The sequence below is a fragment of the Cherax quadricarinatus genome, unplaced genomic scaffold (genome assembly GCF_038502225.1).
Source record: "Cherax quadricarinatus isolate ZL_2023a unplaced genomic scaffold, ASM3850222v1 Contig4361, whole genome shotgun sequence".
Lineage (NCBI taxonomy): Eukaryota > Metazoa > Arthropoda > Malacostraca > Decapoda > Parastacidae > Cherax > Cherax quadricarinatus.
The window spans coordinates 13,734-32,827 of NW_027199387.1; the positions used below are offsets into that span (position 1 = coordinate 13,734).

The following is a 19,094-nucleotide window of genomic DNA, read 5'->3' on the forward strand; positions in this document are numbered from 1 at the left end:
AATCAGTCAGACACTACTGACCTACTAAGCTTAACCTCAGGGTCAATGACCATGAAGGGTACACAGTACATATGGCTGGCGTTTATGGCTTGTTTGCTGTGTCAGCCTGACCACGATGATTAATCGTAAATAACGATGTTATACACTTCATTCACTATACAATATAAATGTCACTGTATAACTGTAAATCACACGTGAATATTACTTACACATATATAAATGTCACTGTTAATATATATTTGAAAGCTTACACTTTTATATAAAGTTCCTTTAATATAACAGGTATATCTATAAGAAACAAACTTTAACACAATCTTGTCTCTTAATTTCGATCGACACCATGCCTAACCCTTCTAGGGTAGGGTAGGTGCCTGAGCCCGAGCCTTTAGCTCATAAGACTGTCATTCCCATTTGCCCCCTTGGGGCGGGGATGGCAGACCAGAGAGGCCTAGCTTGTGGCTAGGCCTGGGGACAGTTGGTCCCAAAGATGAGGAGGTACTTGTGCCTCCTCCCATGGGAGACTTAGGTCTCAGACACTCCCTAAAGAGGGAGCCAAGGCCGGGCCACCACTTGGAAAAGGCCCGGGCCGGGAGAATACCGGCTATATATATATATGCCTGCAGATAATGCGTTCTTTAAACGCTTTAGCTACTGTCTCGGCAGTCTTATCTGCAATAGGAACTAACTCACAATATCTGGTGAAATGGTCTACCATAACACACAGATGTTTGTTACCTTGGAGGGAACATTGGAAATTAGTTAACAAATCTAGCGCAACTCTTTCCCAAGGTTCGCTAGTAGTTGGATACACTTGGATTGGATTAGGGCCATTAGCATTGCCTTTATGTTGCATGCAGACACTACATTTCTTAACATACTCAGAAATATCAGTTGCCATACGAGGCCAAAAGTATTTCAATCTGGCTTGTTTTACTGAACGATCCATACCAGGGTGTGCAACACCTGATACATCATGAACTAGCTGTAAGGCTACATTTACTAGTGACTGTGGAATTACTAACTGGTATACTCTTCTGCTAGGAGTACGCAACTCGGCTGTTCGATACAGTAATTCTTGGTTCATGACAAAGTCACTAATGGGTGCTGGTGGCTTCACAGTCAGAATAAGATCTTCCTGGAGCAGGAATCGAATCACACCAGACCACATGGGATCTGTTCGTTGAGCATTCTTTACATCTTCAGCACTAAATGGAGGGTCTGCAGTTACTATACTAACATGTCGCGATAAGGCATCTGCGACTACATTTGACTTGCCAGGTAACTGCTCAAAGGTGGGATTGAACTCTTGGATAGTCAAGGTCCATCTAGCTAACCTTCCAGTAGGTTGTTTGTTCTGGAATAAAGGTATCAGTGGAGCATGGTCTGTCAAGATATGAACAGAGTACTGATAAATAATGTCTCGGTAGTGCTTTAAAGACCACACTATTGCTAAAGCTTCTTGCTCAGTTACTGTATAATTACGTTCAGCCTTCGTAAGGACTCGGCTAGCAAATGCAACTGCGTTGTACTTGCCATCGGTCTTCTGAGCTAGTACGGCACCTATGCCAATTGAACTAGCATCAGTTGTCAGATAGAAGGGCTTAGAAATATCTGGAAATTTCAAAATTGGAGCAGATGTTAGCTTTTCTTTTAGAGTTCGGAATGCTCTTTCTTGACGGAAGGTCCAAACAAAAGGAGCATCTTTCTTAAGCAACTCAGTTAGAGGAGCAGCTATGGAAGAAAAATTGGCAATGAAAGATCTATAAAAACCTGCTAAGCCCACAAAGGATCTTACGGCATCAGCAGTTTTGGGAGTTGGAAAATTTAGTACTGCAGTTACTTTACTTTGGTCAGTCGTAACCCCTCTAGGAGTGACTATGTGACCAAGAAACTTAATTTCTGATCTGAAAAATTGACATTTAGACAGTTTGATCTTTAAATTGGCTTCTTCAAGCTTACCAAGTACTACATCAAGTCTTTTCAAGTGTGTATCCACGTCTTTAGACATGACGATTACGTCATCTAAGTACACCATAAGTGTATTACCTATGAGACCTCTAAAGATATTAGTCATGAGCCTTGAGAACGTGATAGGGGGAGATCGTAATCCAAACGCCATATGGAGGAAGTGATAATGACCTGTAGGAGTGGAGAATGCAGTTAGCTCTTGGCTGTCCTCCTGAAGAGGGACTTGCCAAAACCCTTGTAACAAATCCAGGGTTGAAAAGACTTTGTTATCTCCGATGTTACGTAAAAGATCACCCAGTACAGGAAGTGGGAAGCGATCTGGAATGGTTTTCGCATTTAACTTCCTAAAGTCAATTACTGGGCGCCAAGTACCATCCTTCTTAGGTACTAGTATCAAGGGTGCATTCCTAGGGGAATTGCTAGGTGCAATAACTCCATCATCAAGCATTTGATTTATCAATTCTTCTGCGACAGCAACTTGTGAATGAGGCATTCTGTACGCAGGTATGTAGATAGGTCTAGTACCAGGTTCAAGTGGAATACGATGGGACAATAAGTTCGTTATACCCATCTTCTCACCTGGTAAGGCAATGGCTGTACGACGTTTGTTCAACAGAGTCAACAAACGCTTGACTTCATCTGGGAAGTCAGTGGGAGCTAAGTCTTTCTCCTCAACTGGTGGAACAGATTGATCCAGTGAAGTGGATGAGGTCTCCCCGGCAGAAATAGCACCGACCCACTGGTCAGGTGACAACTCATCCTCTACCTGAACAGGGTAAGGATAGTGAACAAGGTCAACAAGATTGGTATTTGCTCTGAGGCAAACACTGTGACCAGAAGTGTTGGCCAGGAAGAAATGGATCTTACTATCTCTTACAACATGTAAGGATGGTTCAACAAATAGACCTTTTACTTTGCAGGAATCACTGTCAACTAGGACGTTATCAGCATCTGGAACACTAGGAACAACTACAGACACTCTAGTGAGAGCACTAGCCACAACAGAGACGTCTTTCTGCAGACGGCATGTGACATCAACAAGAGATGGCATTACTAGTTTCAAGTAATCGATAAAACACCTCAATTATTTTGAGGTTCCTAAACCTGTATTCCCTGACAAGGCATCCCCTGTGGAGAAATCCCCCTACTACTCGAACTAGCAGTCATTGCAGGGATAGGTTGTGCACTCAAGGCAATCTGAGTGTCCTCGGACACTTGAGGCATCGGACTATCCTGCAAGTCTGAAGGTATAGGTGGAACACTGATGGGAGTGACAGAATTACCAGTGCCTGACCGCTTGGGTACGCTACTGGAGAATGCATTAGCTTGTAAGGACTTAAACCGTACATCATACTCTGCAGCAGTATAACAGATTTCTGATCCAAGCTGGTAACCCCAGAATGGAACGATCAAGTCGTCAATTTGGGCATGCCATCGATAAGGGTCGAGCACAATGCGTAAGTCTCGCATGGAAGCAAATCCCAGTAGAGGGTCACCAGGGAAAGTAATCTGGTCGACAACAAGGAAGGAAGCAGTGAAGTCTCTACCTTGGATAGAAAAGGTTAGGGAAGTCCGACCTCGGACACGCAGGTGAGAACCAGCTACTCCACTAAGGGAGGACACATGAGTCGGTTCTACGAGGACATGTCGTAACTGCTTATCCTTAAACAAACTAGACCTAATAATATTGACTTGCGCACCAGAGTCCATGAACAAATGAACGGGCGCATTATGAACAGATGCTTGCACTATAGGGCCTATGGTTGCATTGGAAGTTATGTGCAAACAAAAAGGTGGATTGTCATCAGAAAAGACTTGTTCTACTTCATCCCCAAAATCATCTATGCCAGAGACATGTGAAGCAACATCATCAGCAGGATTATCATTCTCGAGAATGCTTAAGGCTTCAAAGGAATTGTGAACGGGGATGGTGTACTCATTATCACCTACTGTCACCATGGGACGGATTGACTGGGGCGCTCGAATTCCCCCGAATTGGAAGAATGAGCCTGGTTCTGGTTAGTTTGACAATTGGAAGAATAAGCCTGGTTCTGGTTATTTTGAGAACCACGATATCTGTTTCCTCTACGGGTTCTGCGGTTGGAACGGCCACGGAAAGACCTAGAGTACTGAAGGTTATAGAGAGCATTGCACTCAGATGTGTCATGTCCATGTATTCTATGATAAGTACAACCCCTGGAATCCAAAAGGTGGCTTCCAGAGATACACCCGTCGCCCGAAAGACACCCAAATCCACCCTCCGGGATACAGGAGAGGGATCGGGACATCCCCAGGCAATCCAGATTCCACGGGAAACTACGCCGCCACCTAGAATTTCAATGGAATGGGATGGACCCAGGTACCCTTTCCCCTACCTAGGAACTAGCATGCCTGTGGGGAAAAAATCCCAAAGGCCAAAAAGGAAGGGCAAAAGGGAGGGGTGGGGAGGAGGAGGAGGAAAGGAAAAAAGGGAGGATGGGATAGGGAAGGGGGGATTGGGGGGTAATTAGGTTCGGTCTGAGGAAGGAGACCGACAGGTCTAATTCCTCAGACCAAGAGCCTCTTCACCACAACAAGGAGCCCCCCTTGAAGAGGGCTTGATTTGAAGCCGCTAGAATTTATGAGTATATATACGTCAAACATGGTGGCTCGTAAGACGTATATATATGACTGTGGCATGCAAAGAGTACGTAACCTTTATTCGGCGCATGGACACACCCTCATTTACAGGCTATCTCCCCCAACCAGCGAACCAGGTTGCTAAGAGTTGATGATGGGGCCCCATCGTTCAACTAGTGACCAGGTTCTAGCCAATAAGAAGGTGGGATTGACAATCGCAGAGGTTATGTGGATACCGCTCTCCTGTCTGCCCTTGTCATTCCCACTCTAGAGCTGGTTGAAGCACGGTCTGCTATCTTGTGGCTTCTATTTCTGCCTTGCTTACCGTGGAGTGCACTATATTTATCACTGTACATAGTGTACATATTGCTGTTATAATTGGTGAAGGATAATATAAGTCTAAACTTTTTCTGCTGTGTTTATTTGCTCCCATTACACCTGGGATAACAGGCCCTTTGAAATCCTAGGTTGTAATATGGGTAGCCTGTCCGGGAGCTGGACTTAGAGAAACGGTTGAGCTTAGGGTGAAGCTTGTAGCAGGAACATTGGGTAGCTTGCTGTCTCGCTTCGCTTTACAAATTTTGCGTGTCAGTTGCTTATGATCAGCCTTGCTATTGTGTGATCGTTCAACAGCTTGTTCAGTGTGCTCGCTTCGCTACGGTCAATCTTGTGTGCAGTCGGCTTTGCTTGTATGCGTATTCTGCAATCGTACTGTGCTTAGCTAAGCGTGTTCTGCAAATTAACGTGTTACGTTGGGGTATTCGTACTGTGCATAGCGAATAACTTATGCCACCTAGACGAGTCAGACGCCTGGTGTCGGCATATACTTTGCATAACCTACCTAAATTGTCTCTACAGCGTTGTTGGCAAATTGCTCGTTCCATTGGCATTCCCTATAAACGCACTCTTACAGCTGCGCAACTGCGTTCACTTATTGCTGACATACTTATTGAAGAAGAGATGGCACATCAAACTCCTCCCTTTACGGGAGTTAGGGAAAAAACTACTATGTTCTCGCAGGAGGAAGATGATATACCTACGGAGCAAAATGGTCAGTATAGTGCAGCTGGGTTGTCTCAGGGTGAATCAGCGTCGTTGGCACTTGAGCTGGCAAAAATCAATCTTGAGCAAACTAGGGAACAGAGAGCATTCGCAAGGGAAGAATTTGATAGGGAAAGAGAAAGGAGGCAGTTTTCGCATTCTGTAAACGATTTCAGTTTACAAAAAGCAGTACAGCTTGTTCCCCGCTTCAATGAGGCCGAACCAGAGCAATTTTTCGAAAGCTTCGAAAATCAGGCTCGAGCCTTGAGGTGGCCGGAACAGCACTGGGCAGCGTTGGTTCATACAGCATTATTGGGTAAGGCACAGGAATTTACGTCGGTATTAACTGACGCTGAATTCTCTGATTATCAAGTAGTGAAGACCACAGTGTTGGGAGCATATACATGTATCCCAGCTAAATATCGTAAGACCTTCAAATTGAACAGGCGGCAGCTTGGTCAATCCCTGGTGGACTTTGTGAGACAGCAAACCAAAGCTTTTACCAGCTGGTATAAAGCGAGTGGTGTCTCTAACTTTGAGGAGCTGGTGCAGCTTATTCTGATTGATAACCTGCTGGAGTCTGTGGGACCAGAGGTTCGTGTCTTTCTGCAGGATCGTGACTTAACCACTGCATTGGAGGCGGCCAGGTTGGCTGATACCTTCGAAACGAACCGCTCCTTGTCCGAGCGGTCCTGTCTCTCTTTTCAACAGTCTGGCGTGAGCAGAGATCGACAACATTGGAGAATGAAGTGCCAGCCGGAGGGAGAGCGTCTACGACATCCAACCAAGTCACCTGGTGAGCCACGCTTCTCAACATATGGTCCCCCTGCGGAGAGGCAAACTACTTATGGAGCATCTCGACAACAATATCCAGAGAGGCACCAGCCAGAACGACACCACTTGCAACGTCATCAGGGAGTAAAGGGCAAGCCTGTCGTCTGCTTCAGGTGTAATAAAGTAGGTCATATCAGTTCCAACTGCCCCCAAAAACCTCAACCCATCGGGAAAATCTCTAATATCCCTAGTAACATGTCCCCTAGAGAAGTAGAAAAAGGTATGGCCCCTTATTATTGCGAAAGTCTTATTTCCCTTCAGGAAAACTCAGAACCAACTAAAGTAAATACCTTTAGAGATACTGGAGCATATTGCTCACTTGTCAGAGAAGGAATATTACCCCTTTCAGAGAATACTTCCTTGAATTCATCAGTTTTATTGGAAGCCTATGGAGGAACTATATATTCTGTTCCTTTGCATAAAATTTATGTACAGTGCAAATATTACACTGGGTACTTGACTGTAGGTATCTCAAAAGGATTTCCCATGAAAAATGCCATGTTATTACTGGGTAATAACATTACTACTGTTACTTCGTGTCCTGAACCTATAATGATTAATGCTTCTCCAGTGTTGGCCATAACTCGGGCAACATCCCAAGGGTTGTCTGGGGAGAATGTTGACCTATCCTTGGACGACTCCGATCTCGGAATAGCCACGTTGTTTTATGAGACACACCGGCCGGAGTCTCGTAAATCAAGTGAACAGACCCCGATCAAGCCTTCCTATTCCCAGGTTGCAGGATTCCCAGATGTCTCTGTTTCCATGCCCGAGGGACTGTCCTTCCGGGAGGAACAACGAAAGGACCCTTCTTTAAAATTCGCTTTTGAGGCAGCCATGGGTAAATCCTCTTTGGGTCATCCAGTCAAGTATGAAGTTAAAAATGATTATTTGGTATGCACTGAGACTGGTAAGGAGATAGAGGGCCGGCAATTATACGACAGGTTAGTGGTTCCAACCAAGTATAGACCTCGGATATTAAATATAGCTCATAATACGTCATCAGGAGGTCACTTAGGAATTACAAAAACCTTGTATAGAATCACAAAAGAATTTTATTGGCCAAAATTAAAGAAAGATGTGAAGAATCATATTAGGTGTTGCCGAGAATGTCAGCAAGTTGGAAAACCTGGACATTCCATTAAACCTGCACCTCTCCAACCCATACCTGCTGATGGAGAACCTTTTGCAGATTTAATTATAGATTGTGTAGGTCCACTACCTAAGTCAAAGTCTGGAAATCAGTATTTATTTACAATTATGGATAAAGTAACCAGATATCCTGAAGCGATCCCAATGCGTAGTATCAATACTAAAGCTATTCTCAAAGCTTTAACAAAATTCATTTCTTGTTTTGGCATTCCTAAAACTATACAAAGTGATCAAGGTACTAACTTCACTGCCAAAGCATTTAGGGAAGTATTAACTAGGTTAGGGATAATTCACAACTTATCCACTGCCTATCACCCTCAGTCCCAAGGCGCCTTGGAAAGATTCCACCAAACATTAAAAACAATGATGAGAAGTTTTTGCATGCACTTTCCGACAGATTGGGATGAATCTCTACCATTGTTGCTGTTCTCAGTACGAGAGACGGTGCAAGAGTCTACAGGGTATAGTCCGTTTGAGCTGATCTTTGGGCACAATGTACGAGGTCCTCTTCGGGTGCTCAAAGAAGGATGGATGGGAGAAGACGTAAGCTCAGCACTCTACAACCCGTCTTCAAGGTTGCAGGTGGCACGTGAGTTAGCCACGGCTAACCTAAAGATAGCTCAAAGTAAGATGAAACAGAGGTATGACAAAAGTGCACAATTCCGCTCCTTCCATCCAGGAGACAAGGTGTTGGTGCAGGAACCTATACCTGGCCACACCTTGAAAGCTAGATTTACGGGACCTATGCAGATAGTAAGTAGATTATCTGATTTAAATTATGTGGTAGCTCCCATTGATAAGACCTCAAAAACAAAAACTTACCACATTAATCAAATCAAGGCCTTTCATACACCAGATAAAGTCCCAGTAATGACTCTGTCCTCTACCTCTGAGGACGACTCTGACTCTTTGCACTCTATCTCTGAAATTAATACTAAACTTTCCAATTCTGTCCTCCTCAAGGATCCTAGCCCGTTAATGGATGGATTATCTGAAATACAAGCAACAAATTTAACTGAGCTTCTACAGTCATATCCTAATATTTTTTCGGATGTGCCGAAAAAATGTACGTTAGGTTACCATGATGTAGATGTGGGAAAATCTAAACCAATTAAACTCTCCCCCTACAGAGCTAATCCTGAAAAGCAAAGGCTACTTCAGCAGGAAGTAGACTTCTTGTTAGAACATGGTTTAGTGGAGGAGTCATCTAGTCCATGGGCTTCACCGTGCATCCTAGTAAAAAAGGCTGATGGAGGGTTTCGTATGTGCACAGACTACCGTAAAGTGAACGAGGTCACAATTACAGATGCTTACCCTCTTCCTCGTCTGGATGACGTAATTGACTTTGTGGGTAAGGCTACTTTTGTGTCCAAATTAGATCTCCTTAAAGGTTACTATCAGGTACCTTTGACAGATAAGGCGAAGGAAATCTCTGCCTTCGTGATTCCAGGAGGTCATTATCAGTATACAGTTACCCCCTTCGGAATGAAAAATTCCCCCTCTTCATTCCAGAAACTCGTCCATCAGGCTATTAAAGGACTTGAAGGCACGGCAGCATACCTAGATGATATTGTTGTGGTGTCTGATACTTGGGATCAACACCTACTTAGACTTAAAGCTCTGTTTGAGACCTTTAAGAATTCCCAATTAACAGTTAATTTGTCTAAATCTTCCTTTGGCCAGGCCACTGTCACTTTTCTAGGCCATGAAGTAGGTAGTGGTAAAGTTGCACCTAAACTTGCTAAAGTTCTTTCGATTAAAGAATATCCAGTTCCTCATGATAGGAAATCTCTTCAACGTTTCCTAGGCATGATAGGATTTTACAGAAGTTTCTGTAAGAATTTCTCAGATATTGTAGCCCCTCTTACCTCTCTTACCAGTCATAAAGTTCCCTTTAATTGGACGTCAGATTGTAACACTGCTTTTAATAAAGCAAAAAGATTATTGTGCTCTGCACCCATTCTCCTGTCTCCAGACTTCTCCAAACCTTTTTCATTACAGGTTGATGCTTGTGAGTCTGGGGTTGGGGCGGTACTATTACAAATCGGGAACAAGGAGCTGCAGCCAATCGCATACTTTTCAGCCAAGTTCCAGCCACATCAGAGAGCTTACTCTACCATTGAAAAAGAAGCCCTCGCGCTGGTAATGGCTTTGGAGCATTTCGATGTTTATGTGGGCCAAACATCGCAGGTGGTCACAGTCTACAGTGATCACAACCCGTTAGTCTATCTCCAAGCCATGAAGAATCACAACACAAGGCTTATGCGTTGGACTCTCAGGCTGCAGCCCTACAATATTTTTATTAAATATATTGCCGGCAAAGAAAATGTGTTGGCAGACTCTTTGTCAAGAGTCTAGTTTAATATTTTATTTAGGTTAGGATGTATTTGTGGTAACCCCCCTTTCAAGCTCTTTTTTTTATCCCCTGATGTGGGGGTTTTTTTTAGTGAGGGGATACGGGCTACCGTCCGCTTGTATCTTGGACCTATGTTGGCTTATCTGACTGCTGTCTCACTCTGAGTTTAGGGTTTGGCTTTCAGGCACTAGGAAAGCTGAGCTCTATCTAAGAGTTGGATGGTGGAGAGGATAGGCGGTCCCATTATTTTGTGCCATGGCGGCACGGTTACCACTGGGAGGTGGCAGCCTAATCCTGAGCCTTCTCGGGGGTGGGGGTGTGGCATGCAAAGAGTACGTAACCTTTATTCGGCGCATGGACACACCCTCATTTACAGGCTATCTCCCCCAACCAGCGAACCAGGTTGCTAAGAGTTGATGATGGGGCCCCATCGTTCAACTAGTGACCAGGTTCTAGCCAATAAGAAGGTGGGATTGACAATCGCAGAGGTTATGTGGATACCGCTCTCCTGTCTGCCCTTGTCATTCCCACTCTAGAGCTGGTTGAAGCACGGTCTGCTATCTTGTGGCTTCTATTTCTGCCTTGCTTACCGTGGAGTGCACTATATTTATCACTGTACATAGTGTACATATTGCTGTTATAATTGGTGAAGGATAATATAAGTCTAAACTTTTTCTGCTGTGTTTATTTGCTCCCATTACACCTGGGATAACAGGCCCTTTGAAATCCTAGGTTGTAATAATGACCGAAACAGTCAAAGGGTTAAGAGTTAAAGACAAGCTCTCTGGAATGGATTAATGTCATTAACTGAGGATCTACTGTACTAGTATCATTGTTTGAAACCCTTTTAACACACAACAATTTTATTTTTGTCTTTTTGTATCTGATAATGCTCTCTTAATATCAGGATCATTTGAGGTAAAAGTATTACTTCCATGTTGTATGATGGTAAACAGGCAAGTTCGCCTACTAATATTAACTATAATTCATCTGACTCAATGTGTTGCCTGGTTTACCTTAGTGTACTGATGCTAAGAGTCAACGTTAGATAATTTCTGATACACATTAATGCAAAATAGTTTACACAATTCATTATGACAATTAAATTTAATGTTTTATAAATAAAATGTGTTAATATGCAAAGTAGTCGTCTTGTGCATCTTGTAATAAAAAAAATTATTGTTTATGATCACCCAGAGATCATGTATGTAAATATAAATAAGTTATTGTCATATTAGCCTTAAGATTGTCTTAAGTTTGTCAGAAATGTTCTGCAGAACAATGGTCTTTCTGCATGAACACCTAAATGTCACCCATCTCTGTACACTGTATCATGCTTAAATACAGATTATGATAATAATTATGATAACATGAGCTTAGTTCACTGTCTAGTATTGAAGCATTTCTCTATGCTCATGTTGAGGATTATGAACACCTTAATCTTTGTCCACCAAAACACTAGGTTAATTTTCTACACTTATTTTGGGGAAAATATAATGTATATTGTATAAGTGTACACTCATTGTATTCAACACAATAACTGCACTAATTTGTTTATCATTATATTGCTTACAAAACTTGTTTACAAGTTTATTGTAAACAAAATGATGAAAATATTAGTGCGGTTATTGTGTTGAATACAACGGTACCATATGGTACAATGGTGCCATATGGTACAATATGGTACAATGGCACATGATACAGTATTTTCCATATATATATGAATTGTTTGTACTGTATATTAGCTCTCATGAGTACACACGACTGCTCTTTCTTTTTTAAATATATAAGATATTCTGAACATTAATACAACTTATCTCCTCTATGAACTTATATGATTTATATGACTGACATTTCATTAACATATTTCACTCTCAACTGTTATGGTATATCTCTTTTATATATTCTGATGAGTTTATAACTAAAATATTTCTTAAACATTAAACACTAACATGTTCTATCTCTTGAATGTACTCTTGTATGTCTCACAAGTCTGATTTTTTATTAAAAGATTTCAGACACTCAGAACATTGAAATGGTTTATCTCCTGTATGCACTCTCATTTGTTTCACAATTTGGCTTTTTACACTAAAACATTTCAGACACTCTGAACATTGGTATGGTTTATCTCCTGTATGTACTCTCATATGTCTCACAAGACTGTTTTTTACATTAAAACATTTCAGACACTCAGAACATTTATATGGTTTATCTCCTGTATGTACTCTCATATGTCTCACAAGACTGCCTTTTTCACTAAAACATTTCAGACACTCAGAACATTGATATTGTTTATCTAGTGTATGTACTCTCATATGTATCACAAGACTGCTTTTTGCACTAAAACATTTCAGACACTCAGAACATTGATATTGTTTATCTCCTGTATGTACTCTCATATGTCTCACAAGACCGCCTTTTTCACTAAAACATTTCAGACACTCAGAACATTCATATGGTTTATCTCCTGAATGTACTCTCATATGTATCACAAGACTGCTTTTTGCACTAAAACATTTCAGACACTCAGAACATTCATATGGTTTATCTCCTGTATGTACTCTCATATGTATCACAAGATAGCTTTTTTTATTAAAACATTTCAGACACTCTGAACATTTATATGGTTTATCTCCTGTATGTACTCTCATATGTCTCACAAGATTGCTTTTTTCACTAAAACATTTCAGACACTCAGAACATTCATATGGTTTATCTCCTGTATGTACTCTCATATGTCTCACAAGATTGCTTTTTGCACTAAAACATTTCAGACACTCAGAACATTCATATGGTTTATCTCCTGTATGTACTCTCATATGTATCACAAGATAGCTTTTTTTATTAAAACATTTCAGACACTCAGAACATTCATATGGTTTATCTCCTGTATGTACTCTCATATGTCTCACAAGATTGCTTTTTAGACTAAAACATTTCAGACACTCAGAACATTCATATGGTTTATCTCCTGTATGTACTCTCATATGTCTCACAAGACTGCTTTTTAGACTAAAACATTTCAGACACTCAGAACATTGATATGGTTTATCTAGTGCATGTAGTCTCATGTGTGTCAAAAGATAGCTTTTTTGACTAACACATTTCAAACACAATGTGCATTGGTATGGTTTATCTCCTGTATGTACTCTCATGTGTGTCACAAGATTACTTTTTATACTAAAACATTTCAAACACAATATGCATTGGTATGGTTTATCTCCTGTATGTACTCTCATGTGTGTCACAAGATTACTTTTTATACTAAAACATTTCAAACACTCTGCACATTGATATGGTTTATCTCCTTTATGTACTCTCATGTGTACCACAAGATAGTTTTTTCCACTAAAACATTTCAGACACTCAGAACATTGATATAATTTGTCTCCTGCATGTACTTCCATGTGTCTCACAAGATTGCATTTTTCAGTAAAACATTTCAAACACACTGTGCATTGGTATGGTTTATCTCCTGTATGTACTCTCATATGTGTCACAAGATTACCTTTTATACTAAAACATTTCAAACACTCTGCACATTGAAATGGTTTATCTCCTGTATGTACTCTCATGTGTACCACAAGATAGCTTTTTCTACTAAAACATTTCAGACACTCTGAACATTCATATGGTTTGTGTTCTTTATGTTTTTCCATATTTTTTAAATGAAAGTATTTCATTTAAAATATTTTAGTCATACAACAGTTGTAAAATTAATCTTCCTTATGTACTCACATGTCTATTTCATGATTTTTTTAACTATTTTGGACACTGAGCACATGGTTTTCCTTATGAACATATTCCCATGTTAAGATTTACTTAGGCAAAACTTTTCCTACTAATGAGCACTAATAAAGTTCATATTGTTTGTTAAAACACTATCATAATTTTTGTTGTGTTAAAACATTAATATATGTACTAGAACACTGCAGATACACTCAACATTATTATTATTATTTGCTCTTGTGTTTAAACAAATTTTTCTATCTTCTTTTATTGACCCTTTGAGGGATCAGACCCCCAATCTGAAAATTCTCCACAGGGTCTAAAAAACATTATTTTTTTCTTAGGAAATCATCAACTGTCCTGATGATTCCATTTGCATCAGGATATATGGTCACAATTTTTCCAAGTGGCCATTGAGACCTCGGACCATCATTGTCGATAATCACTATGTCACCAGGTCTTAAGGGCTTATGATTTTCAGGAACACCAGCTCCATAGAAGTGTTCTCTCAATGAGGTGAGATAGTCTTCTCCCCAAATTTTCTCCCAACGTTCAATCACTTTATTAAGGTGTTTGAATTTACGTCTGAGTTGCTCAGGTTCGAAATAAGTAGGATCCTCTATGATTTCTTTATCATTCATGGGAGGAACAGGTTCGAGCCTTCTGCCATGTAGTAAATGAGATGGACTTAACACTTCTAAATTGTCCAGATCATCGGTAACATAAGTTAGAGGTCTGTTGTTGACTCTATTTTCTATTTCAGTCACAACTGTACGGAATTCTTCTAAGTCTATTCTATGACGATGAAGAGTCTTCCTTAAACAACGTTTTACAATGCCGATCATTCTTTCATAAAATCCGCCGTGCCATGGAGATTTAGGAGGAATGTATCTCCAACGACAACTGCGTTGATTCAGCATCTGTTGTACTTCTGGTTGATCAAAGATCTTGCTTATATAAGCAGCACCAGCAACAAAGTTCGTTGCATTATCTGAAATCATCAGTCTGGGACATGCCCTTCTGGCTGCAAACCTTCTGAATAATTTGATAAAGGTTTCAGCAGACATGTCAGTGGCTACTTCTAGATGTACTACTCTAGTCGTAGCACAAGTGAACAAACAGATGTACACCTTGATGAGAACTTTGTCAACTGTTTTGGTTAAAATTATTGGTCCAGTGTAATCTACACCTGTCACCTCAAATGGAGTGATATGACAAACTCTTTCAGAGGGATATGGAGGTGGACCTGGATACTGACATACTCGCATATCGTAGTGACGACAAGTAATGCAGTCCTTTATTTGTTTTTTCACACTTTGTCGACCTTGAGGTATCCAGTAGGATTGTCGTAAATGACAAAGTGTGTCAGCTACCCCACCATGTAACACGTTACTGTGGGCGTTCTGCACAATCAGTTTTGTTAGCCAATGATTCTTGGGGATCAATATTGGATGTATGGCTTCTTTAGGTAGTGAAGAATTATGAATTCTTCCTCGACATCTTATAATCTTTTCTGAGTCGAGATAAAGTCCTAAAGAATTAATCATTGGGGATTTATCTTGTGTTTCTAGAAATTTATATTCTGTAGAGAAAACAACTTTCTGTATTAGTTTCACCCAGTATTTAATGGGTTCAAGACATTCATAATCAGGTTTTATTCCTTTAATGAATTTAAAGACAAGAGCTGTAACTCTTAAGAGTTTACCCAAAGATGAGTATTTAGATCCATCAATGACTATTTCTGTTGTGTCTGCAGTATTTACACAACTTATTTCTGCTGTGTTCAAGCAGACTGTTTCTTCTGGCATAATGTGAGCTTTTTGCTGAGGCCAGTTATTTTCATCAGAGAGCCAGTTTGGTCCGTCGAGCCATAATTTATTATCCACAAATTTCTTGAGTGGAACACCACGTGACAACATGTCAGCTGGATTCTCTAGGGTAGAGACGTGAAGAAAGAGATAATCTCTCTGCATCTCTTTTATTTCTGCTACTCTGTTCTGTACATAGATCAACTTACTCTTATTATTTCTTAACCATTGGAGAACTGCCTCATTATCACTCCAGATCACGGTTTTCTCAATAGTGAGATGATCAAGTACTTTGTTGAGATAGACAGCTAATTTTGTACCTACATAGAGTGCTGTCAGTTCCAATTGTGGTACTGTTCTGACCTTCAAGGGTGCTACCCTGGCCTTTGAAGTAATTAGTGTACTTCCTTCAGCATTACTCATGTAAGCTACAGCGCCATAACCTCTGGTTGACGCATCACAGAACACATGTAATGTGTACTTGTTTCCCTCTTGACCTATTTGTCTGGGAAATTTAATTTGATGAAGTTGCTTAAACTCCCTGGATATTTCATCCCATGCTTGACTCATTTCTAGAGGTAAGTTCTCATCCCATCCTATTTTGAGCTTCCATGCATCTTGCATAAGCATTTTACCCTTTATGGTAATTGGTGAGACGAGTCCTAGAGGATCAAAACATTGTGATACCTCTGACAGTAAACTACGTTTAGTGAGTGTACTGCATGATTTATTGTTTATCTTTTTGAGACTAAAAGTATCTTCCTGTGTGTTCCAATTAAGTCCCAGCATATTGTTGCAATCAGGAATTTCAGTTTCAGGGAAATCTTCTTTGATAAGTTCCCTTAATTGCTTTGAATTTGTATTCCACATCCTTAGAGGCATGTTTGCTTCTTTCATCTCCTTGTTAGCTTCTCTGTATAAGGATTTCAAATCCTCCTCTTTATTCACACTACCTTGAAGATTGTCCACATAGAAACTTTTCTTTAACATTTCTTTGAAGGGACTATCAGATTTCTTCAAATGTGTATTTAGAGTAGCTTCTAATAAGAATGGAGAGGATGTTGCACCAAATAATACTGATTTGAAACGATAAGTTTTCACAGGACTTTGAGGATCATGTGGATTTTCAGGCCACAAGAATCGAGTATAATCTCTATCTATTTCTTGTAGTCCTACTCTTAAGAAAGCCTTGGAAATATCAGCCGTGTAGGCATATGGGTTTGTGCGAAATTTCATAAGCACGTCTCCAAGCTTCTCAGTTAGTGAGGGTCCGGTCATCAGACAATCATTAAGACTTGCTACATCTTTATTTGCACGTGCGCTGCAATTATATACAACACGTAGTGGAGTGGTTTCAGAATCCTTTCTGACTCCATGGTGCGGGAGATAATGAGCGTTTGTCTTCAACTTATCTTCGACTATTTCCTCAATGAATTTATTGTCCAACTGTTCTTGTATGATATTATCATAGACAGTCAGTAGCTCTGGATTCTTCCTGAGCTCATGTATTTGTGCTTTCATCTGTCCGAAAGCCATGCGATAATTGCTAGGCAGATGTGGTGGATTCAATTTCCATGGTAACCTAACCCAATACTGTCCATCTTTATATTTGACAGTGTCCAAATATTGGTTATAAGTCTGAGACTCTTGTGGGCTTGGTTTATTTACATCAATACCTATCGCATCTAAATCCCACAACTTATCAACTGGTTCATTCATTTCTTCCAGTAATGATAATTTTTGCTGTGGTACATGATCAGCGGTTATTCTCGTAACTAGTACATTTTCCACTGAATCAATATCAGCTTCTTTCCCATTTACTTAGGACATTGATATATTCACTTAGGACATTGATATATTTACTTTGAACATTGATATATTCACTTAGGACATTGATATATTTACTTAGAACATTGATATATTTACTTAGAACATTGATATACTTACTTAGAACATTGATATATTCACTTAGGACATTAATATATTCACTTAGGACATTGATATATTCACTTAGGACATTGATATATTCACTTAGAACATTGATATATTCACTTAGGACATTGATATATTCACTTAGAACATTGATATATTTACTTAGGACATTGATATATTCACTTAGGACATTGATATATTTACTTAGAACATTGATATATTCACTTAGGACATTGATATATTTACTTAGAACATTGATATATTTACTTAGGACATTGATATATTTACTTAGGACATTGATATATTTAGAACATTGATATATTCACTTAGGACACTGATATATTTACTTAGAACATTGATATATTTACTTAGGACATTGATATATTTACTTAGAACATTGATATATTCACTTAGGATGTTGATATATTTACTTAGGACATTGATATATTCACTTAGGACATTGATATATTTACTTAGGACATTGATATATTCACTTAGGACATTGATATATTTACTTAGGACATTGATATATTTACTTAGGACATTGATATATTCACTTAGGACATTGATATATTTACTTAGGACATTGATATATTCACTTAGGACATTGATATATTTACTTAGGACATTGATATATTTACTTAGGACATTGATTTATTCACTTAGGACTTTGATATATTTACTTAGGACATTGATATATTCACTTAGGACATTGATATATTTACTTAGAACATTGATATATTCACTTAGGACATTGATATATTTACTTAGAACATTGATATATTTACTTAGAACATTGATATATTTACTTAGAACATTGATATATTCACTTAGGACATTGATATATTCACTTAGGACATTGATATATTCACTTAGGACATTGATATATTCACTTAGAACATTGATATATTCACTTAGGACATTGATATATTCACTTAGGACATTGATATATTTACTTAGAACATTGATATATTTAGAACATTGATATATTTACTTAGGACATTGATATATTTACTTAGAACATTGATATATTTACTTAGAACATTGATATATTTACTTAGAACATTGATATATTTACTTAGGACATTGATATATTTACTTAGAACATTGATATATTTACTTAGGACATTGATATATTTACTTAGAACATTGATATATTTAGAACATTGATATATTCACTTAGGACATTGATATATTTACTTAGGACATTGATATATTTAGAACATTGATATATTCACTTAGGACATTGATATATTCACTTAGCACATTGATATATTCACTTAGGACATTGATATATTCACTTAGGACATTGATATATTCACTTAGAACATTGATATATTCACTTAGGACATTGATATATTTACTTAGAACATTGATATATTCACTTAGGACATTGATATATTTACTTAGAACATTGATATTTTCACTTAGGACATTGATATATTCACTTAGGACATTGATATCTTCACTTAGGACATTGATATATTCACTTGGGACATTGATATATTCACTTAAGACGTTGATATATTCACTTAGGACATTGATATATTCACTTAGGACATTGATATATTCACTTAGGACATTGATATATTCACTTAGGACATTGATATATTCACTTAGGACATTGATATCTTCACTTAGGACATTGATATATT

The 19,094-nt window shown here is 39.1% G+C and overlaps 1 protein-coding gene across 1 annotated transcript; it reads right to left on the bottom strand.

The window, feature by feature from the left end:
- Nucleotides 1-11,447: 11,447 nt before the first annotated feature.
- LOC138852136 (zinc finger protein 84-like) lies at nucleotides 11,448-14,045 on the bottom strand. Its single transcript, XM_070081815.1, has one exon. It carries the CDS (start codon nucleotides 13,651-13,653, stop codon nucleotides 11,956-11,958), a length of 1,698 nt encoding a protein of 565 aa, XP_069937916.1. The 5' UTR covers nucleotides 13,654-14,045; the 3' UTR covers nucleotides 11,448-11,955.
- Between the last annotated feature and the right edge of the window lie 5,049 nt (nucleotides 14,046-19,094).

Coding starts and splice junctions, on each gene's coding strand:
- LOC138852136 (XM_070081815.1), bottom strand. CDS start 13,653: ATGAAATACTTTCATTTAAAAAATATGGAAAAACATAAAGAACACAAA.